Genomic DNA, 21,854 nt, shown 5'->3' on the forward strand with positions numbered 1-21,854 from the left:
ACCCCATGGGAGACCAGGAAAAGCACCTGGCTCCTGGCTCCTGCCAACGGATCAGCGCGGTGCGCCGGCCGCAGCGCGCCGGCCGCGGCGGCCATTGGAGGGTGAACCAACGGCAAAGGAAGACCTTTCTCTCTGTCTCTCTCTCTCACTGTCCACTCTGCCTGTAAAAAAAAAAAAAAAAAAAAAAAAAAGCACAAGGGGACACCCTGTAAGAAGTCCATTGTCAAAAATATAGACAACCCTTGTCAATACAGTCTTGGAGAAACTGGACCTGCATGGCAGTTTCTTAAAAAGGTAGGCACCAAGTTATCATTTACCCCAGCAATTCCACTCCTAAATATACACCTACGAGAACTGAAAACAGATACCAAACATACCCTTCTGAAACACAAATGTTTATACTAGCATTATGCATATTAAGTAAAAGGTAGAAGCTAACCAGATGTCCATGGATGGCTAGGCAAAGTGCAACATATTCATACACTGTGGTATTCAGCAATAAAGAGAAGCACTGACACATTGCACAACACAGGCACACTTTGGAAACACCTCTGTAAGAAAGAAGCCAGGGGCCAGCATTGTGGAGTAGCAGGTAAAGCCACTGCCTGCAGTGCACACATCCCATGTGCACACTGGTTGGAGTCATGACTGCTCCACTTCCTATCCATCTTTCTGCTATGGCTCGGGAAAGCAGTGAAGGATGGCCTAAGTCCTTGGGCCTCTGCACCCGCATGGGAGACCCAGAAGAAGCTCCAGGCTCCTGCTTCGGATCACAGCAGCTCTGGCTATTGTGGCCAACTGGGGAGTGAACCAGTGGATGGAAGACCTTTCTCTCTCTCTCTCTCTCTCTCTCTCTCTGCCTCTACCTCTCTCTGTGTAACTCTGATTTTTAAATAAATAAATAAATCCTCCAAAAAATATTGGATGAGACCAGGCTGTGGTCCCTGGTGGCAGCACCTATGTATTCACCTACATCATCCAGAAATCCCCCCCACCATCAACACACGCTCTGAAATAATGTTCAGTAAGCTATCTAGTCACCCTTATCCAGCCTGAATGTCCACCAGAATTACACATCACAATCACATGTATATTGTCATATCTTTCATATTTTTATATTGACTTCTTCTTTTTTTGGACAGGCAGAGTGGACAGTGAGAGAGAGAGACAGAGAGAAAGGTCTTCCTTTACCATTGGTTCACCCTCCAATGGTCACCATGGCCAGGGCGCTGCGGCCAGTGCACCATGCTGATCTGACGGCAGGAGCCATGTACTTATCCTGGTCTCCCATGGGGTGCAGGGCCCAAGTACTTGGGCCATCCTCCACTGCACTCCCTGGCCACAGCATAGAGCTGGCCTGGAAGAGGGGCAACCGGGACAAAATCCGGTGCCCCGACCGGGACTAGAACCCGGTGTGCCGGCGCCGCAAGGCGGAGGATTAGCCTAGTGAGCCACGGCACCGGCCTTGACATCTTTTTCATACTCTGAAATTACAGATGATCTCCAAGGAATGGTAGGGACAAGTCCTGATCACTTCATGGGGGGAAACCTTCCTGTGTATGACACAATCGCACTGACACTGCTCGCCTCAAACTTGGTAGTGTTTGTACAGCAAATAATATCTAGAAGGTGCAGCAGGAGGGAGCTAAGATGTTCTGGCTGTCAGCACTGCACTCAGACACTGATGAGAACAGCTATTCCTACACCACACCACAGGATCTAAGGAAGCAGGTGAGTGACCACAGTGCCTGGCATGAGAATAAGAAGAAAAGACACTCTGAGGAATGCAGGAAGAAAAGAGGACAGCCATACCCACCTCTCAGATCCAAGTAGCAGGGAAAGGGGTGTCTGGTTTTCTGCTTGGAGGAGAGAGGAGGAATTGCACCCAGACCTTTGATGTTAAACCCAGTACCAGGCTCACTACTATGAAACATGGTGCCAGACAGGGCCCCAGGGCCATTGCTCCCAAGCCAGTGGCTACAGACTGAGCCCAAGTGTCCTCTTTAGCGAGGTGTCAAGGGGACTGCCTCAACCATCCCTTTCTCAATCTTGGAAAGAATACAGAACAAGACCCCAGCCACTGAGAAACAAAGTGATTTCAGGATTGTGTCCTGTGACTCAGTGCCCATCTGAAAAATACCTGAGACTCTTCCTATCCCAACATTTCCCTTCCCCAAACCCCTGCTTCTTGATTGACCCCAGTGCCAGGAGTGCCAGGTGGAGACCTGTGACCCACGTTAATCAGACTTACATTCCAAACAGCATCACTGATGGATGATGGAAGTGAGTCCACTTCAGGACCGGAAGCATGGGTCTTGGGCTCCAGAAGTGATTGCCATTTTGGCACTGGTGGCGTGGTACTTGGCATCTGGCTCAGCACCAGGAACAGGACTGCAATGATAGACTATCCCTACTTAGGCACTTCCTCAGTTAACTTTGAACAAAACACCAACCGCAGCATTAGGACAAACCTGGGCTTGGAGCACTCTCTAGTGCTAAAACAGTGACAACACATCAACAGCAGACTTATGTTGCAATCTAGAGCTGAAACAGCCCAAGTGTCCATATGCTCTGAAAATAGACTGCTTGGAATTTCTGGAAGGAAAGTCAAAAACAAAGCCACAATTTGAAGGCTCAAGGAAACAATCCCTAAAGTTGAAGATGATGTAGTGTGCTTACAAGCATCAAGAACTTTCAAGTAACCACAACCTCACTTAAGGAACAAAGTAAGTTTTCAGAGGTCAGACAGACGGCAACTGACATGTACAGATTCTCAGATGTAGAATTAAAAAGAGCTGCTGTATTGCAACTCACTAAGCTTCAAGAGAAGATGGCACAACTATTCAATACTCAGAGGAGGAGGCTTACTAGAGATGAAGGTAGTTTTCTTTTTTTAAAAAGTATTTATTTATTTGAGAGGTAGAGTTACTGATAGTGAGAGGGAGAGACAGAGAGAAAGGTCTTCTTTCATTGGTCACTCACCAAATGGTTGCAATGGTGGGGCTGTGCCGATCCAAAGCCACGAATCAGGAACTTCTTCCAGGTCTCCCATGCAGGTGCTGGGGCTCAAGGATTTGCCCCATCTTCTACTGCTTTCCCAGGCCATAGCAGAGAGCTGGATGGGAAGAGGAGAAGCCAGAACTAGAACTGGCGCCCATATGGGATGCCAGCACCTCAGGCAGAGAATTAAACTACTGCACCACGGTGCCGGCCCTCAAGAAATGAAGGTAATTTTCAAAAACCAAACAGAAATCTTTAAGCTAAAATTATACTAACCAAAACTTAGAATATGATAGAATGTATCAATGGGAAACTATATCAAACAGAAGAAGCAGTAAACTCAAATATAGGCTATTTGAAAATGAACATATGGAGGAGCAAAAAATAAAAAAAATTCCAACAAGTATGAAAAGGCTTACGTGTATTTTAGGATTCTTTGAAAGGTACACACATCTGGTGTATCTCTTCAGTGCAGTGGTTAAGACACTGGTGAGGATACTCACATTTCATATTGCAGTGCCTGGGTTTGAGCACTAGCTCTGCTTCTGAATCCAATTTCCTGATAATGTACACCCTGGGAGGTGTCAGATGATAGCTGAAGTATTTGGGCCCTTGTCACCTATGTGAGGTACCTGGATTGAGCTCTGGGCTCCTGGCTTTCACTTGTCTCAGCTCCAGCTGTGTGGGCATCTGCAGAGTGGACCAGTTGATAAAAGATCTCTCTACCTTCAAACAATAAAAACAAACAAACATATCTACATTATTGTGGGTCAAGAGGAACTGAGAATATTAAATTGGTAGTCAGTACACACAACTAGATAATACAGAACCATCCTGAAGTCTGCAGAAAGGTACAGTGATCCAAGTGACAGGAAGGCATGGGGTCACCAATTAGATTTGATTCAACCAAGTCCATCCCGGGATGTATTAAAATCAAATTTGTCTCCAGGGAAAAGATGAGTCTCAACATTGCAAGAGAAAGGAAGTGAATGACACACCAGACTGTCCCAGTTCACTTCTAGAGTGATAGGGCAGGATTTACAGATGGCACGAAAAGAGATGTGATTCTCACAATGTTCTTGGAGAACCTGCTGACCAGGGATATTGGATCTAGCAAAGCTATCATTCTGTTATGGAGGACAGATAATGTTATTCTCTGAAAAACAAGAGGTGAGAGAGGTTATTGTCTTATAGATCTGTCCTACAAGAAAGGAAGTTTTTTAAACTGGAAGAAAGAGATGCTAATGAGTAAGAAAAAATATTAGAATGTGGAAAACTCACTGGTACAAGTCACTAAATACACAAATTCAGAATGCTCCCATATTGTAAACAAGGACATCCACAATCCATATGTTTAGTATGAAGAATAACAAGCAAAAGAATTAAGAATAATAATTCCACTAAAAATAATAGATAATATAGATTTAAAAGTAGACATCAAAAATTCAAAATGTAGGAAGGAAAGGAGTATAATTTTAGTGTTCTTTATTAGTATGTATCTCTTTTTTTTTTTTTTTTTGTTTTTGAAGAATTTATTTGAGAGGTAGAGTAAAAGACAGTGAGAGGAAGAGACAGAGGGAAAGGTCTTCTGTCCGTTGGTTCACTCCCCAGTGGCTGCACTGCAGAGCTGCGCGGATCTGAAGGCAGGAACCAGGTGCTTCCTGCCGGTCTCCCAAGTGGGTACAGAGGCCCAAGGACTTGGGCCATCTTCTACTGCTTTCCCAGACCATAGCAGAGAGCTGGATTGGAAGAGGAGCAACCGGGACCAGAACTGGCACCAATATGGGATGCTGGCACCGCAAGCAGAGGATTAACCTAACATGCCATGGACCAAGCCCCTTGTTTTTTCCTTATGCCAAGATGTCTACATGTCAAACAAGCTTTTGATAAGCCAAAAATGTTTTAGTAAGACTCATGGTAAACACAAAGCAAAACTCTATAATATAATAACCAAAGCCAATAAGTGGAAAATTAAAATACACAACTAGGTAAGATCATTTAGCCACAAAAAAGATTATAGAGAAGAAAAATGGTTCAAGTCCTTGGGCCCCTGCACCCACATGGGAGACCTGGAAGAAACTCCTGGTTCCTGGCTTCAGATAGGTGCAGCTGAGCCAATTGGGGAGTGAACCAGCAGATGGAAGACCTCTCTCTCTCTGCCTCTCCTCTCTCTGTGTAACTCTGAATTTCAAATAAATAAATATTTTTTTAAAAAAACCTTTCAAATTTGAACAAGTGGTATTAAGGCCCATGAGCAGTTTGTTTTGGTGAAGACTACAAGTGCTCACTAGAAAAAAAAAATGTGTACACAGTGTAACAGTGTAGTGATATATATATATATATATATATATATAGTAATAGAAAGGCTCTACAGCTCCACTAATTAATGTTTTTATATATGTACATATATATGATTTGTTTATTTGAGAGTAAGAGTTACATAAAGAGAGCAGTAGAGAGAGAGAAAGAGAGAGAGAGAGAGAATCGTCCATCTGGTTCATTCTCCAACTCTCCCGGATGCACAGCGTTGTGGGCCAGACAGCATCCACTCCCGAGTCTTGGCTCCTGCCCCTGAGCAGGGCCCCCAGGTGTGAGAGGTGTTTCCTGCTGGCTCAGTAACTCTTCTGTCCCCTGATAGCTGTGGAAGAGGAGGTCTGGGGATGAGCATTTATCACCCTCGGTCTCTTTCTGGACTAAACAGGCCATCAACTCCACACCGAATGTGTGAGAATCCCATGGTTTTCAACTTATTGGTATTTATTTGCATTCTATTGTTTGCTAGCAAGTCTGCAGGGCAGGGAGACTAAAGAGAAACTGCCCACGCCCGTGACCTTCAGGTGATGAGGCGAACAAGGCTGCCATGAGGACTGGGAAGAAACTGACAGGCAGGACAACGCCATGGCCGCATGGCTTTAAGGGGTGCAGGGAGGCCTCCTGCCCCCGTGTCTGGGGAGAAGTTTCTCCAGGGGTTGGTGAGTGCTGTGTCAAGGTAGGGCAGGACAGCAGAGGGGGACACCTGCATGGGTTCCTGGGCACAGGAGGGGCTCCTTACAACGAGGAAGTGGAACAGAGAGTGCTGTGGTGCATGTGCAGGGGATGGGGACGCTGGACTCTGTGGTACCAGGCAGGCTGCAGATGAGACTTGGGTTGTCACTGCCCTGACCATGATGGGGTGAGCAGGAGAGGCTGTCCTGGGGCCTGAGGCAGGGGAGGGAGGGGCTGGAGACAGGTGCATCTTTTGTTCCTCATCCACCTCCAGGGTCCTGACAGAGGAGGAGATGGCCAACAGGTGGGATCGTCACCTGACAGTAGGGGACAGAAGCCACGTTGCAGAGGTGAGTTCATCCCTCCCCCCGGGCGTCCTCCATGCTGGGCCAGGTTGGCAGGGGCTGTGCAGCCAGCTGCCTTGTCACCCAGAGCAGATTCATCCCGGGTGCCTCCTGAACCCATCAGCCTGGGGCCATCGTGTCAGCCTCACCAATGAGCACTGCTCTGAAGGCAACAAGAGTTCTTGAAGGAGTGCAGATTTCCGCCTTGCCATGGGGCTGTGCCCGCTGCAAGCCCACCTGACTGCACCAAAGCAGCCCAGCAAGGCGGGGTGGGAAAATGGGGGGACACTTGGTGCCATCTCAGTGTAGCCTGCATGCCATGAGGTGACAGTGACAAGGACCGGGTGCTTCAGGCGTGGAGCTTCTAGTCCTGGGGGAGGCCTGGAGCACACCCACCTTGGGCACACACGTATGATGCACATAGAGAAATACATGTGCACCCCACAGTAGAAGACAGCTCCCCCTCCCCGGAGTAAGCAGCGAGGAAGTAGCAGGAAGGCAGCCAAAGCTGGAAGCCTTGAGGCTGGGCCAACCCTGCTGGGGTCCCTGGGCTCTGCAGAGCCCGTGCTGACCACGAGCAGCCCAGGGGCTGGAAGGGCTGAGCTGCTGCTGGCAGTGACCCCTGCATCCCTCAGGGGTGGGTGTCCCGGTGATCAGCACCCCGGGAAACTGTGGGCCTGTGGCTGCTCCTGCCCGATGCATGCTGTCCCTGTCCTTATGGTCAGCAGCAGCCCGGTGTTACCAGCGTGCGGCTCAGGAGCTGGTGCCCAGGAGTTCTCAGTGCTCTGTGCCTGAAGCCATGGTCAGTGTCAGGACAGGGCCCTGGCTCCCGCTCTGGACAGTCTGGACCACGCTGGCTTGAGGTCCTATGCAGGTGGTGCTCAGCGGGCTGCTCCCCTCCCCCCATCCCAGGAGGATGCCGGTGTCCACCTCCTAAAACTCCTGGGAAGAAGGGCTGGAACAGAGCAGGAGGGGTCGGCAGGGGTTGGGAGTGCTAGGGTGGGGCCTGTGGTAGGACAGGAGGCTGCAGCCTTGGGAGTCTCCATTCAGGTCATTGCAAGGGCAGTCCCGAGTGTGGGGACCTCAGGGAGATGGACAGGCCATGATGGGGCTCCCTGTGCCACCTTGTATTCATAGAGAAAGGCTTTCACAGTTGTGCTGTAATAAAATTGCAGAGGAAGAAAGGAGGGGCAGGAGGTGCAGGTTGCCTGAGACTTGGGACCGTTACGGCAGGTGGCAGAGGGCCCTGGCACCCCTGGTTCTGGGGCAGTTCTGCCAGAGCCCTGCCCTCTTCACCTGGGCCCTGGGGAGAACACAGGCCCCACTTCTGGTGACTTTTTATGAAGCCGGGATGAGAACCCTGACCCCTTGCCAGAGCTGTGTGTCACTTGGGATTGGCTGGCAGGATTCTGTGACATCACAGTCACTGAGAACTGTGCACTCTGGGTTGTCGGCAACCAGCGGTCAGTAGTGCATCTACTGCCCAACTGACCAGATGTTGGTAGCGTAGGCAGGAGGCACTTTTGCTAGAATCCAATGGATTCGCGATGGAGGTGAGTGGGACTTGCTCTGTGCATGAGCTGTGACATGGGGAAGGTCACGCCAGGTGGGTGGCACTGGTCTCCCACGCCAGGTTCCATGAGTGATGTGGCTGAGCTCTCAGTCGGCCCCTGTGTGCAGAGCGTGTATACAGTCGTCTCATTCCTCCCACTCTGCTGGTCATCAGTGTCGAATGGGCCTTGGTGTGAGTCTGTGTCAGACACGGGTTCAAGACTAGGTGTTGGATCAGCTGGTATCAGGTGGGGCAGCGAGGCTGGCTCTGAGAGCCCTAGAGACGCGGGGGCTGGGAGAGGGCCAGGGAGACCCTTGGACTTGGGCTCCCTGGAGGACACGTGGATGCCAGGCTGGGAGAGGAGCATCCTTTCCCAGGGCAGGGGAGGCAAGGTGGGGGCTGTCCTTCCCCAACTGTCCCTAGTCCCTGTGCTCTGGACAAGTCATCCTCCTGGGACCCGACCACCAGGTGCCCGCCCACCTGGCTGTGTGGCTGTCCCCCCTCTGACCAGGGGGACAGCCCTCAGGGCAGCAGTTCCCGTGGGCTCCCTGTGCTGGCTCACATGTGCGTGTGTGTCTTACAGATTGGATATGGACGCCCTGAGGTCCGGCAGGGCCCAGGAGCGAGCAGGGATCATCTTGAAATATGAGCAGGTATGGGCCAGGGTGCTGGGAGAGGAGGTAGGACCCTGCCTCAAGTACTGTGCCTGTGAGAGCCAGACCCCACCTCCCTGGGGACACAGTGGGGAGGGTGGCTCAGCTTCCCTCAGTGACTGAGACCCGGACTTCTCACCTGGGTCCCCTCTCCCCTGCAGGGTCCCCGTAAAGGGCCCCAGTTTCACCTGGGAGAAGAGGACAACGAGAGTGGAGCCCTTGTCCCAGACAAACTTGGCTTCCTGCGGTGAGTCCTCTGCACCCCGATCCACCCAGGGGAGGGACCAGGGTCAGAAACCCCACCATTAGGTAGCACACCTGTCCCCAGGCCCCCTCCTTGATCCAAGCTGTTGTAACAGTGCAGGCACAGGTCAGCGTGTGGCCAGAGCTGATGACCCAGTGAGTGAATCCAAACTGCAGGCAGGGACAGAACTGGACATGGGGCAAGCACGGGGCACACTGCCTCTGAGGCCTCTGTTCATGCTAAGTAGAGGGGGTGGCTTGAGGGTCTTGCCCTGCTCCTAGGGGACACAACCGGGCCATCAGCATTCCAGAGCTGTGGCCACAGGGTTGGGGCATCAGCCTAGAAGGTGGCAGTTGTCCAGGAGGTACCTGGGTCTCAGGGGCCAAGCTAAAGGCTTAAAGGCCTGGCCTGAGGGAAGGCCAGGGATGTGACCTCAAGGCTCCGAACCTGCCTGCAGGCTTCCCCAGTACAGACCGGGACAGAGGGGTTTGCAGCGGAGGGCACTGTGCTGGGAGGAGTGGGACCTGAGGGCAAGAGACAGACTTGGAGGCCCCGTGGCTGGAGGGTGGGCTCCGGTGACCTAGAGGGATGGAGCCGTCTCGGCCACCTTAGCTCTCGGGGATGGGGGTTCTGGCTCCATGTTGTGCCAGAACCTGGAGAAAAAGCAGGAGCCGATTGGTGGAGAGATGGCCACGGTCCGGGCTGAGGAGGGTGAGGTGGGGAGCAGGCACCTCAGGCAGCCAGTGCATAGGGAGGAGGGTGAGCAGGGGGGTACCCAGGGAGGTGTGGTGGTCCCAGGTGCTTCGAGTCCCAGCTGCACACTCACAGCACTGGCAGCAAGGGCTCCTCCCTGGCCCTGGGCTCCCTATGCTCACGGTCACAGCCCCTGCTGGGTGTCTGCCTGCAGCATGGCTGCCCCCTCCCTGCCCTTCTCTGTGCCCTGGGCTGCACCTCAGCAGGGTGAGGAGGACACGGGTCCTGTCCCAGCCTTGCTGGGGAAGTGGACCATGCGTGGTTCAGTGCCCATTCTCATGGTGTTGTCTCTCTTGCCTTTCAGTAAGCAGAAGCCGCCCAGGCATGGATGCCTGGCAGTGCAATGGGTAAGCTGACCTTGGCCATGGACTCTTCATCTAGGAGGCAGAACTAGCAGGCCTGTGGGTATAGGCAGTGCTTAGGGGAGTGCCATATGGTCCTCCAGGGACAGCAGTCCCCAGGAGATCTGTTGAGGCCCACATGCCCCAGAGCAGGCCTGCAGCTCTGAGGTCCCCACCTGTGGGCCACTGTGACCCACTTTCCTGGATGAGATGGGACTGGCTTGAGGATGGCTTGTCCTGTGGGCAGAGCCCAAGCCCCTGAGGCTCCCCTAGTTGGAAGGTCTGGGTGCCGTGGTCTGCCCCTTTGCTGGCTCCTCCCAGCTGAGTTGTCCACAGCCTCCTGAGCTGCATCCGTGGCTTCTCCAGAGGACACTGCTGGGCTCACACCATCCTGTCTCCATTCCCAGCATAAACATCAGGAGGGCCGCCGACTGCAAAAATGGAACAAGATGCTGCGAAATTTCACCAAGTACCGCAGCAGTGAGAAGGTACCTGGACCTGAGGGCCCCTGGGGACCACTGAGGGTGGAGTTGGGATGGACAGTGCCCATCGCTGTGCCTCTCAGACACAACTGTCCTGCCCTGAAAGGACACAGGTCATCTCAGCCCAATGCCCTTGCACCCAGGACACTGCCGCAGTAGAAGATCCAGTCTCCCCTGGGGCCACTCCCAGATGCAGGGCAGGCACAGTTCCTGGTGCCCTGTGTGGGCAGTGAGTGCACCACAGAGCCTGCACTGAGCCCTCGGCCCTCCTCTCACTGTTGGGTCAGGAGGCCCAGGTCCAGGCAGATCTGGGGACACAGCACAGAGCCCAGGGCTCCCCTTCCTGCTGTCTCACCCTACACTCCCCCCCAACAGAGGGCCTGGGGCGGGTCTCACCAGAGCCTCCTCTCTCCTGTAGTTCCACCGGAGAATTGAGAAAGGCATCCCTGCCCAGGTGCGCGGCAAGGTGTGGGCCATGATGCTCTCCGTGGATACCAGGAAGGCCCAGAACCCTGGCAAATTCGAGGTATGGCTCTGCGTGCAATCTGAGGCAGGCCGACCCGCTTGGGCCTGCTCAGGAGTGCAAGGCTCCCGTGTGGTGGACAAGTAATGCCAAGGAGGAGTGGTCATTTGGTTGGGGCCCCCACCCGGCCCTCCCCTCTGCCTCATCCACGTCTCCCCAGAAGCCTCCTCCATGTCTCCCCACACACAAATGGGCCTGGACACAAGGATCCGGTCAGGGCCACAGCCCTCATCCCTGTGGTCCTGCCTTGCCTCTAGGCCCAGGACTGCCCAGTGCCATTGTGCTGGGTCCTGAATGGATAGAGACGGCCTGGAGTGAGGTGGAAATCCTGTGTGCTAGGGCCCTCAGCTGGCTCTGTCCCTAACGGCCCTCCCCACACCTGACCCTGCTTGTGCGTTTCTTATGCTCGCCGGGCCCTGCCCTCACCTGGGCCTTCTCATGCCTGGCCTGGCCTCAGCTCACCCAGCCCCCACCTGGCCTGCTGGTTCCATCGGTCAGAGTCAGCTCTCAACTGCTTCTGGGAATGAGGGCTGATCCATCAGAGGGCTGGCCCCGGGCTGTCACCTCCCTGGCTGACATCAGGGAGCAAGGAGCAACTGAGCCGCCAGCCCCGCCCTCGCCCAAGTCTTCAAGTGGGGGCTGCCCCTGGGGCCAGCTCCAAGTCCAAGAAGGGTGTCCACTCTCTTGATGGAGCTGGGGCTCTCCTGCAGGGGGCAGCCCTGAAGGCTGGTCAGGGTGAGGCTGACTCCTGTCCTGTGGGGCCTGAGAGCCCAGTGAGGAGGCTCGGAGGCCTGATTCAGTCTCTCCTGCTCTGGGAAGGCAGAGGTAGCACAGAAGGACATTGGCAGAGCCCCTGGCCTCAGGCTGACTGTAGCGGGTCCACAGTGGCCCCTCTGCTGGGCACTGGGGGTGGCGTGGACACTAAGGTGAGTGGGGAACCCATGACCCTCCGTGGATCAGGGGAATGAGCTTCCCTCAAGGGGAACTCTCCCTGCCAACCAGAAGAGCTGATGTGGCTTTGGGGTGCTTGTGTGACAGTGGGGGTTGGCTCGTCCTGAGGCTGGCCCCTCCCCCTCGGCCCTGCCCTGCAGGAGATGAAGGAACGGGCCAGGTTGTGCTCAGATCAAGTCCAACAGATCGATGAAGATGTAGCACGCACGTTCAGAAGTCACATCATGTTTCGAGAGCGATACGGAGCCAAGTGAGGCCTCTGGGCTGGAGGGGCCCTGGGGGAGGGAGGTGCAAGGGTCCTGGGACACATGGGGTCCTAGGAGAGACGTGGGCTCACACCTAAAGCATAATTCCTGTAGGACAGAAAAAAATGGATCCATGGCCTTCTATTTATACTGAACAGTTTGCTTTCCCAAAGACACTTTGGTGGGAATGAAATGAAAAGGAACACAAGGGGAGACAGTATTTGCAAAATACAGAAAATGAAGTTTGTAAATCTCAATAACAACAAAGCAAATGAGGGTTCCCTGCCCTGACATGGGCCAAGGCTCAGGAGGGCCCCTGCATGATGGCACACACAACTCTCCTACTCAACGCGTGAAAACATGCTTAGCACCTAAACCACAACGGGGCACCAGCGCACAGCTGTGAGAATGGGGGAACTAAGACCACTGAACGCCGGGTGCTGGGGAAAACGTGAGGTGAGCGCAATTCCGGTTCGTTGCAGGAACAGAGCACAGTGCCCAGGCCCCCAGCAGCACCCAGGGCCATTTCTCACAATGAGAGACACACACCTTCCACATGAACCCCCAGCACACACGCACATTTACACAACCACCAGAACAGCTGAGTGCATAAAACCCTCACGCAAGATTCAGGGTTGTGTTCACAGTCACTGGACGCAGGACTACCCTGCACGATGCTCAGTGGGGAAACGGATAAGCAACCCGTGTCACAGCTGAATCCGAGAACAGGATTCAGTGAGAGGCAGGACGAGGCTCGGCCCTGGGCTCACCTGGATGCATCTCAGGTGCATTCTGCTAAGAGAGGAAGCATCCCTCAAAGGCTACACGTGCTATGATCCACTCACAGGACGTCTGCAAGAGGCCAAACTCCAGGACACACAACAGGGCAGTGGTGGTCACGGGCTGGGGGAGGTGGGGAGTTTGGCCACAGAGGCTCATGGGGAACAGATAGGCCACAGGAGCTGCTCCCTATCAGAATGAACGTGCATGGGAGGCTGACTCTCCATGGCTTAGACCCACGGGACTGCACTTCCCACAGTGGGACGCTCACCTCTGCAATGAACACCCACCTGGGGAAACGAAACTGCACATGACTGCACCCTGGGAGATGTGCATGTCCCTGCAGGCAGCACTCACCCACACGGTGGACCACACGCAGGTGCCCTGATGACGTCACTGCTCATGAGCAGAGTATCAAGGGCCCTGCGTGTGGCTGTCAGGCTCTGTTAGGCAGAGCCACACTGAGAGCCTCGGCAGCACTGGACGCACAGCCTCTGTCCTCTCTCTTCCAGACAACGCTCCTTATTTGAGGTGCTCCTCGCATACTCAATGTACAACCCCGTGAGTATTCTGCGATAACGTTCCAAGGTCATATCCAGAGCTGTCCATGCAGGGTGCCCCTGGTCACAGAAATCCTAGCCTGGGTTGAGGGGGCCTCTCTAATCCACAAGGCAGAGACTGAGGGGTAGAGTTCAAGCTCATGGCCTCCTTGGCCCCAACCTCAAGTTCTGGGGCAGAACGGAAGCCTTCTCCTGGGCTGGGCTCTGTTCTGGCCCAGGCAGGCCTTACTATGGTGCTTCTTCCTCACGTCTGCAGTGGGGCCCAGCAGGGCACCTGTGCAGCAGAGAGCTCCAGAGGCCATCACGGGTGTGCAGTCTGCACTCCCACAACAGTCTTCCCCTTCCTGACATCTGGGGTGGGGCTCATACCTCTTCTTAACCCTGCACAGCCTGCGCTCAGACCCTGCAGGATTCTCTCCAGGAACTTTGAGAGATCCTGACACCCAAGGGGCAGCAGTGGGGCCTGGTGGTAATGCTCAGCTCTCCCAGGAGAGGTCACCCTTGCCACGTGAGATCATCCCAGCCAGGGAGGTCCTTCTGATGTGTTTTGTGTTCTTCCAGGAATTGGGCTACAGCCAGGGCCTAAGCCACGTGGCAGCCCTGCTGCTGATGTGGCTGAGTGAAGAGGATGCTTTCTGGGCCCTAGTCCAGCTCATGGGGGACAGCCAGCACGCGATGCATGGTGGGTGATGGGTGTGGTGGGCGTGGTCCTGCAAGTGCAGGGATGGGCATGCAGACAAGTGACTGGGACATTGTCCCTCACTGGCTGCTGCGTGCATAGGGCGGTCTCCCTCAGAATGCTTTCTTAGAAGCCAGGGCCGGCAGAGGACCCAATACCAAGCCATACCCCTCACTTCCCATCACACAAAGGTCCTGTGCCTTGTCTTTGACAAATGACCCTTAGGTCTCTACTGGCCTTACTGCTTCACATCTCTACTCAGACTCCCACCCACTGAGCCACACCCTTGCAGAAGGAGCATCCATTCTAGGGTGACCCCTCCTCACCCTGAGTGTCCAGATGGCCCTGAGGCACCCAGTGTGACTGCAGTCAGCCCAGAGGTCACCTTAGGCAGCCTGCCCTGGGCTGTCAGCTGTACCCCCCCTTCCCCTGAGGCTCCCCTGCCTGTTAGAGCTTCCCCTGACCCTCCATGTTCAGAAAGAACCCGCCCCAAGCCTTTGACTTTCCAGCCTTCCCGGGAAGACACTCTGAAGTGAGGGCCGGGGGGTTGCTATTACTCAGATTTCTACACACCGGACTCCCCAAAACTGGAGCGATTCCAGCACCACCTGGGAGCTATCATGCGTCGCGTGCTCCCCTCCCTGGAGAAACACCTGGTAAGTAAACATCTCCTTTCTCCCCTCGGGGGCTCTGTGCTGAGGGAGGGGAGGACAGAGAGGGGTCCTGACTGCTTCCTGGGCCAGGGGAGGCTACGTCCTCACCAAGACTTTCCTTGTTACTGGGGTCTGTGGCAGCTTGGGTGTTGGTGTGTTTTCCACCACTTGTTCCCCCAGAGTTTGTGTAGATTGAAGGGAGATGCTGTCCCCAGGGTAGAGTGGACTGAGGGACCTGTGTCCTTTCAGGAATCTGCATCGCTGGGAGGGGGGATGCACCTGCTGCTGGGCTTCCTGCACCCAGGGGCTCTGCCACAGGGCTCAGATTAGAGGGAGTCAGGCCTGGGCCCTGGGCCCTGGGCCCTGAGCCCCCTCTGCCTCTTCTCAGGAGAAGGAGGGTGTGTGCCTTGAGGACTACACCGCCCACTGGTACATCCAGTGCTTCCTGGATGGGGTAAGTGCCCCAGGGACCCCTTGCCCAGGGAAGCTCCTGCCCCAGTACCTGGCTCTCTTGACCTGGTGGTCTCTGACTCTGAGCTCCCCCAGCCCCAACAGACACAGGAGGGAGCCTGCTGTGCAGACCAGGCAGGCCCTGCTCTGCTGAGGGTGGTCCAAGCTGAGGCTGAGCCTCAGGGACAGCAAGGAGGGGACAGGTCCCACCAGGACCCATCCTGAGAGCCTGGCAAAGGCCAGAGCCCTACAGTGAGAGGCAGCAGATCCATAGACCCTGGGTGCCACAGGCTGGTTTCAGCACAGCCCAAGGGCTGACCCCTCCCCCAGGTCCCTGGGCTGTCTGGCATCTCCAGGGTGGCTTCCAAAGTGTGCAGAGCAGTCCGCGTGGCCCCAGGGTCCTGGATAGGCCTTGGTACTCTTTCTCTCTGGGCTTCTAGGGCACAGCTAGGATGCCCTATGACACTGCACACCCACCCACTGTGGGTCCTACTAAGGCCCTGATGCGTGGGGTCCTCCAATGCCTCTGTTCCCCAGGTGCCGTTCCCCCTGGCACTTCGGATGTTCGACATTTACATCCTTGAGGGCGCGCACGTACTCACCGGCATGGTGTACACCGTCCTCAAGGTCCACCGAAGTAAGTCCTCAGGGCCCACAGAGGCCTGGGTGCTGGGGATGGAGGAGTTGGGGGGGTCCCATGCTTGGCCCGGGTGAGCAGAACCTAGGGGAGGGACGAGTTTTCTGAGTTCTTGGCCAGCTTAGGGGGCATTGCGAATCCCGTTTCATCCCCAACCCCCAAAAATGGCGCCTCCCAGCCTGACACCCACCCCCATGTCCAGAGCCCATGTTGAAGATGCCCCGGGACCACATCCAGGAGTTCCTGCATGCGCTCCTTCCCCACTGCCTGGCTCTCTTGACCTGGTGGCCTGTGACTCTGAGCAGAGCTGAGCTTCCCCAGGCCCAGCAGACACAGGAAGGAGCCTGCTGTGCAGACCAGGCAGGCCCTGTCCTGCTGAGGGTGGTCCAAGCTGAGGCTGAGCCTCAGGGCCAGCAAGTGGGGGACAGGGCCAGGGTCAGGGGTTGCAGCAGAAACAAGGGTTGGAGCAGCCATGGTGGCTACGCCATGCCTAGGGCTCCTCCTAGCCTGACACCCACCCCCATGTCTAGAGCGCCTGATGAAGATGTCCAGGGACCACATCCGGGAGTTCCTGCAGGTGACCCTGAAGCAGGCCTGGTCACTGAGCGAGGATGCAGTCATCAGGCAGCTGCGGGCCTCCATGCGTGAGCTGGGGAAGCTGCAGTGCCTCCTGCCTCCCGAAGGTGAGTCCAGCACACGGCCCCGTCCCATGCTCCCTTGGGGGAGTCAGTAGTGGGAGTGCCAGGCCCTGGCAGCCCCACCCAGGGACTCACCTCTTCCTAGTCCTCCTTGTCCTCCCTGGGCTCAGCAGTTCTGCTTTCAGGAGCTTCTGACAGCATGGCCTGGCGGGGCCTCGGGCAGCTTCCCTGGATCCTCCTGCGGGGTGGTCCAGCCGGCACTGGATCCCCTTCAGCCATCTGAGGACCCCTGGAAGGCCCACGTGCCCTGAACCCAGTAGTGGGGGCCGAGTCCACTCCTGTGAGCAGGGTGGGCGCAGAGGCAGGCGCTGGGGGCCCCCACGGCAGAACCCAAGTTCAGCTGAGTGTGGGCTCTGCAGTCCTAGCCTTGGGCCAACAGAAGTCAGCAGGACCCGGAGCAGCAGTGGCCTCTGGGCTCTGGTGCAGAGGGGTCCCCGTTCTTGTCCCCTGCTGACAAGGACCTGAGCACCTGGGTCCCCATGCAGAGCAGAGATGGCTTTGTCCCAGCTCTAGAGGCTGGCAGTGGGGGCCCAGGGGCAGCCTGTTCAGACACTGGGAAGTCCCCACTGTGCTTCCAGGTGCTGCCTCCCCTGGGTGCTCGTGAGACAGAAGCAATGACAGCCCAGTTTCACCGGGAAAGGGACTGTGGCCCAGGGGCAGAGGACACAGGGAACCCCTGCCACCTCTTTGGAAACCACATTCCCTGTCCCCGAGGGCCTGGCCAGACCCCATGTCTGCCCCACAGCCCCAGCTCTCACCCCCATCATCTTAGGCTCAGTTCCCTTCCTACAATTGAGGAGGGACTCAGATGCGGGTAACTCAGCCAATGCACTGTTAGGGCCCAGGATTTCAGGTGGGGTAGGTAATGGGGTCCTGAGTTGGTGCCAGCAGTCTCCAGAGATGAGAGAGTGAGGTGGGGGGCTCAAGGCCTGTCCAGTCTGTGGGCTTTGAGGGGAGAACCAGAGGTGTCCCTGTCATTCCCATGGCCCAGGCTGCATGCACCATTCCTTCTGCGGCCAGCAGGCTGGAGGTGTCCTGAGCATCACACCGAGTAATGGGGACCCCAAGGGTCAGGTCAGGGCAGGCACCCTGCAGGCCAGATGGTGGCCGTGGAGAAATTAAACCCATCTGTTCTTTTTCCAGATAAGCCAACCGAAGATGGCAGCCCGGCCCTGCAGGTGCCGCCTGGCTCTCAGGAGCGCGCTCCCCCACCAGTGTCCATCAAGACCATCGTTGAGCGCAAAGGCTGTCACCCTGCTGCTGCAGCTCTCCAGGAGCCAGCGGGGGCTTCAGCTTCTGTCCCCGGGGAGACCGGTCCTCTCGGATCTGCCGTCCAGCCCGACTCCAAGCAACACACCAAGGAGGAGAAGGGCAGTCGTGGCGAGAGCAGCACCCAGCCCCGCGGCCAGGGCTCCTCCACGGGGGCCTCAGGGTCAGGGGGCGCCGCCCACCTCTCGGGCCCACAGTGCTCCTGGCTGGACGAGCCAGGCCCCCTCCGGCGCTGGACTTCCCTGACCAAACTCAACGTGACCTTCCAAGATGACTCCGACTCTGAGGACGAGGAGTACTACAGCGGCCTGGAGAAGCAGGAAGAGGACGAAGAGGAGGAGGAAGGGGAGGAAGACCAGGCTGCTGAGTGTCCTGCGTCTCCCTGGCCAAAGCTGCTTCGGGACCTGAGATTCGTCCTGCCCGAGACAATTTTTGAAGAGGACGAGGAGGGAGGCTGTGAAGAGGGTGCCTCCCCAGAGCCCTCGTCCCCAGCCCTGTCTGTGAAGTCCTCAGAGTCTCTGCGTGGCCCAGGCCTCTTGGCCCCACAGAGCTTGCAGAGCAGGGGAGACCTGTCCCGATGGGGGGGCCTCCCAAATCTCAGCCCGCCTGTCAAAGGCGCTGATTTCTGGCCCCTGGAGCTGGGTGGCCAGCAGGGTCTCAGGGCCCCTCCCCCACCTGCCTCAGAGCCCCTGGATCCCGGGCCCATGCAGGCTGTGCCAGCCCTGGGAGCAGGGCTGAAGACGCCCTCCCTGCATGGGAGCCCCATGCACTCTGGGGACAGTCACGGGCTGGAGCCTGCAGGAGCCAGCTCTGCACTGGGAGACCAGGCCTGTGTGCCCTCCCTGGCTCGAGGCCTCCTTGCTGCCCATTCCATGGAGGAGCTGGATGTGTGTGGGCACCTGGAGGGGAAGAAGAGCCCACCAGGTGTCCAGCTCAGACGGGCCAGAAGCTTAGGCTGTCTGAGCACAGCGGCCTCCCCGATGGACAAGGCTCCTCTCTGGAGCTCCTCTCCCCCATCCTGAGGCTTCACCCATGCTCATCTCGGCCAAGGAGGCTAGCTTGTCTATGCCCGCCGGCTTCCCTGATGGTCAAGGCTCCTCTCTGGAGCTCCTCTCTCCCTCCCTGAGCTGCCTCACCCTAGCTCAACTCGGCCAGCATCTAGCTTCTCTTTGCCAGGCATCCTCCCTGATTGACAAGGCTCCTCTCTGGAGCTCCTCTCCCCCACCTGAGCTGCCTCACCCTAGCTCAACTCGGCCAGCATCTAGCTTCTCTATGCCCGCCGGCCTCCCTGATGGACAAGGCTCCTCTCTGGAGCTCCTCTCCCCCTCCCTGAGCTTCCTCACCCTAGCTCAACTCGGCCAGCATCTAGCTTCTCTTTGCCTGGCATCCTCCCTGATTGACAAGGCTCCTCTCTGGAGCTCCACTCCCTCACCATGAGGCCTTATCCTAGCTCAACTCGGCCAGAAGCCTAGCTTCTCTATGCCCAGCACCTCCCGCCTGACAAGGCTCCTCTCTGCAGCTCCTCTCCCCTCCCTGAGCTTTCTCACCCTAGCTCAACTCGGCCAGCATCTAGCTTCTCTATGCCTGGTGGCCTCCCCAATTGACAAGGCTCCTCTCTGGAGCTCCTCTCCCCCTCCCTGAGTGGCCTCACGCTGGCTCATCTCGGCCAAGGAGCCAGTCCACTGCCACAGTTGCTATGGGCACCCTCAGAGCAGGAGATGAGATAGGACATGAACCCAGGCACCTGTGGGCTGCCACATACCCCTCCCGCCTTTGTGAAGGAACCCTCGGGAACTTCTGCCCCTTGTTGATTGTGTATTAAATGGTTTCAGAATGCCTTTGATTTTGTGACCCCTGGAGCCGAGCTGCCACACAGGGTCCCTGAGTCCCTTGCAAGTGGCTGGAGGTGCCACAGCCTCCAGATGCAGTCAGAGACCCAGCTTGGGGTGCTCCATCACTTCCTGAGATTGACCTGTGCCCAGCGTGGACCAGAGGAAAACTGGAGGAGCAGCAATGGCTGGGTACATGTGGTCTTTGGGACAGTTCAGGAGTGTGGGCCCAGCCAAGGGACCAGGCCCATGATCACCTCTGTGCACTGTCCTGGGTGTGTGGGCACCAGGTTCCCACTCTTCTTTCCTCCCTGCCCCATCTCACAATCCAGCATCTCATGGCCTGAGCCTGCAAGAGGACCCCAGGGCACTTCTGACCACAGACCAGGATGCCAGTGGGTGGAGGCAGCCCCAGAATGTCCAGGTGGTCCTGGTGGCACACCTGGCTGGCCAGATGCCCACATGCCCTCTAGCAGCTCAGGCCTCCTGGGCTGCTGTCACAGTGGGTTCAGCTTCTCCAGGTCATGCTGTCACTAGGGGTCATTAGCATGGAGAATGTGTCCCCTGACGTTGGGAGAAGAGACTCCTGGCTCAGAGGCTCCTGGCCTGGAGGATCCACAGGGAAGGAGTCTGGAACCCTACCTTGGGCAGAGAGAGCATCCCAGTTCTCCAAGGGTCCCTGACACTTGTAGCCTCTTCCTCAACCCACACGACCTCCAAAAGGCGACTAGGCCCTGTTCATCAGAAGCTACCTGGGTCATCCCAATGGGGCAGGTTAGGCCATAGCCATTTTCCCCTGGGTCTGGAAGGCCCAGGATTCTCTAGCTGTTGAGTCTGGTTTGGAGTTGACCACTCTGTACTCCGTTCTTGAATGAGCCATGGCTGTGTCAGTGGCAGGACCCCAAGGGCTCAGAATCGCTGGTCCCCACAGGGTGCTTTTTGCAGAATCACACTGAGGCCAGAAGCTGACGAGATAGAGGGTGACAAGTGGCTACTGTGCTGATGACTCATCTCTCCAGGGTGGGGAGCCACAGCCATGGGCCAGTCCTGAGCCTGCTCCTGTTCTCCAGTGCTCGAGGCTGGTCCTCTTGTTCCTGGGAACCATAAGGCCATATTTTGGACTCTTCACCTGCTTCTTCTGCTCCTTATCTGGGGGAAGATGTGAGCCTGATGATGAGCTTGCAGGCAAGGTTGCTACAGGGCAGGCAAAGTGGATGGGAAGGCCCCTGTCCAGGTCAAGCCTGTCCTGTGCTCCCTGCTCTGCCCTGGCTTCCTGGGTGGACCGCAGTGTACTCAGAGATGTGCAGGCATCCACCTGTCCAGGCGCATGCCCTAAACAGTGTTACTAATGGGAACGCACACCTAGAGACTTTCCTGCTGCCTATGGCCTCGAACCATCCTCCCCTGGTCAGCCATGTGCAGGGTGACCTGCAGACATCCGTCTCCATTGAAAGCCACCTGCCTTTGGTGACAGTCCTTTGCCCTCTCCTGGAATGGAGATTTCACAAACCTGGTGCTCTTTCTTAAGATTTTCTCCTTTGTATCACTTTGCTTTCTTGTCAAAGATCTGATAACTGTATTCGTGAAGGTCTTTTCCGGGGTTACCATTCTGACTCTCACCAGTCCCACATTGCCATGACTGGCTGTCTCTTAAGTTAGTGAAGCTGTGACACGTCAATCCTCCAATATGTTCATCTTCAATTATGGGAGGTGGGATCTTCGGGGTATCTTCATCCCCACATACATTTTAAAATCAGTTTGGTAATTGTAAAACATGTTGATAGGATTTTTTTTAAAGATTTATTTCAAAGAGTTACACAGAGAAGGAGAGGCAGAGAGAGAGAGAGAGAGAGAGAGAAAGAGGTCTTCCATCTGCTGGTTCACTCCCCAATTGGCCACAACAGCTGGAACTGTGCTGATCTGAAGCCAGGAGCCCCAACCTTCATCTGATTCTCCCATACAGATGGTAGGGGCCCAAGCACTTGGGCCATCTTCTACTGCTTTCCCAGGCCATAGTAGAGAGCTAGATTGGAAGAGGAGCAGCCAGGACTTGAAGCAGCGCCTATATGGAATGCTAGCACCCGCTACGCCACAGCACTGGCCCTGTTGATAGGATTTTGATTAAGACTGCGTTGGTCTATCAAGTGAAGAAATACAGCTATCTGAGCTAGAATGAGTCTTCCAATCCATGACCATAGAATGTGTCTCCAAATGTTTAATTCTTCC

At 55.9% G+C, this 21,854-nt stretch overlaps 1 protein-coding gene across 2 annotated transcripts; it reads left to right on the forward strand.

Moving 5' to 3' along the window:
- Positions 1–7,752: 7,752 nt before the first annotated feature.
- Positions 7,753–19,136, forward strand: LOC103346748 (TBC1 domain family member 3D). Of its 2 annotated transcripts, XM_051841207.2 has the most exons (14): positions 7,753–7,882; positions 8,465–8,534; positions 8,696–8,781; positions 9,836–9,878; positions 10,280–10,360; positions 10,773–10,880; positions 11,969–12,078; positions 13,366–13,414; positions 13,975–14,095; positions 14,654–14,748; positions 15,134–15,199; positions 15,733–15,832; positions 16,363–16,515; positions 17,674–19,136. In XM_051841207.2, the coding sequence occupies exons 1-14, from the start codon at positions 7,866–7,868 to the stop codon at positions 18,819–18,821; spliced, it is 2,247 nt and encodes a 748-aa protein (XP_051697167.2). In that variant the 5' UTR covers positions 7,753–7,865; the 3' UTR covers positions 18,822–19,136. The 2 variants fall into 2 exon arrangements, with proteins under 2 accessions (XP_051697167.2, XP_069914165.1); XM_070058064.1 differs by lacking the exon at positions 7,753–7,882 and having other exon boundaries at positions 8,226–8,534.
- The last annotated feature ends 2,718 nt before the right edge of the window (positions 19,137–21,854 follow it).

Source organism: Oryctolagus cuniculus, chromosome 15 (assembly GCF_964237555.1).
Source record: "Oryctolagus cuniculus chromosome 15, mOryCun1.1, whole genome shotgun sequence".
Classification (NCBI taxonomy): Eukaryota; Metazoa; Chordata; class Mammalia; order Lagomorpha; family Leporidae; genus Oryctolagus; species Oryctolagus cuniculus.

Coding starts and splice junctions, on each gene's coding strand:
- LOC103346748 (XM_070058064.1), top strand. CDS start 8,226: ATGCCAGGCTGGGAGAGGAGCATCCTTTCCCAGGGCAGGGGAGGCAAG. Junction 8,782..9,835: donor GACAAACTTGGCTTCCTGCG/GTGAGTCCTCTG, acceptor CTTGCCTTTCAG/TAAGCAGAAGCCGCCCAGGC. Junction 13,415..13,974: donor CATACTCAATGTACAACCCC/GTGAGTATTCTG, acceptor GTGTTCTTCCAG/GAATTGGGCTACAGCCAGGG.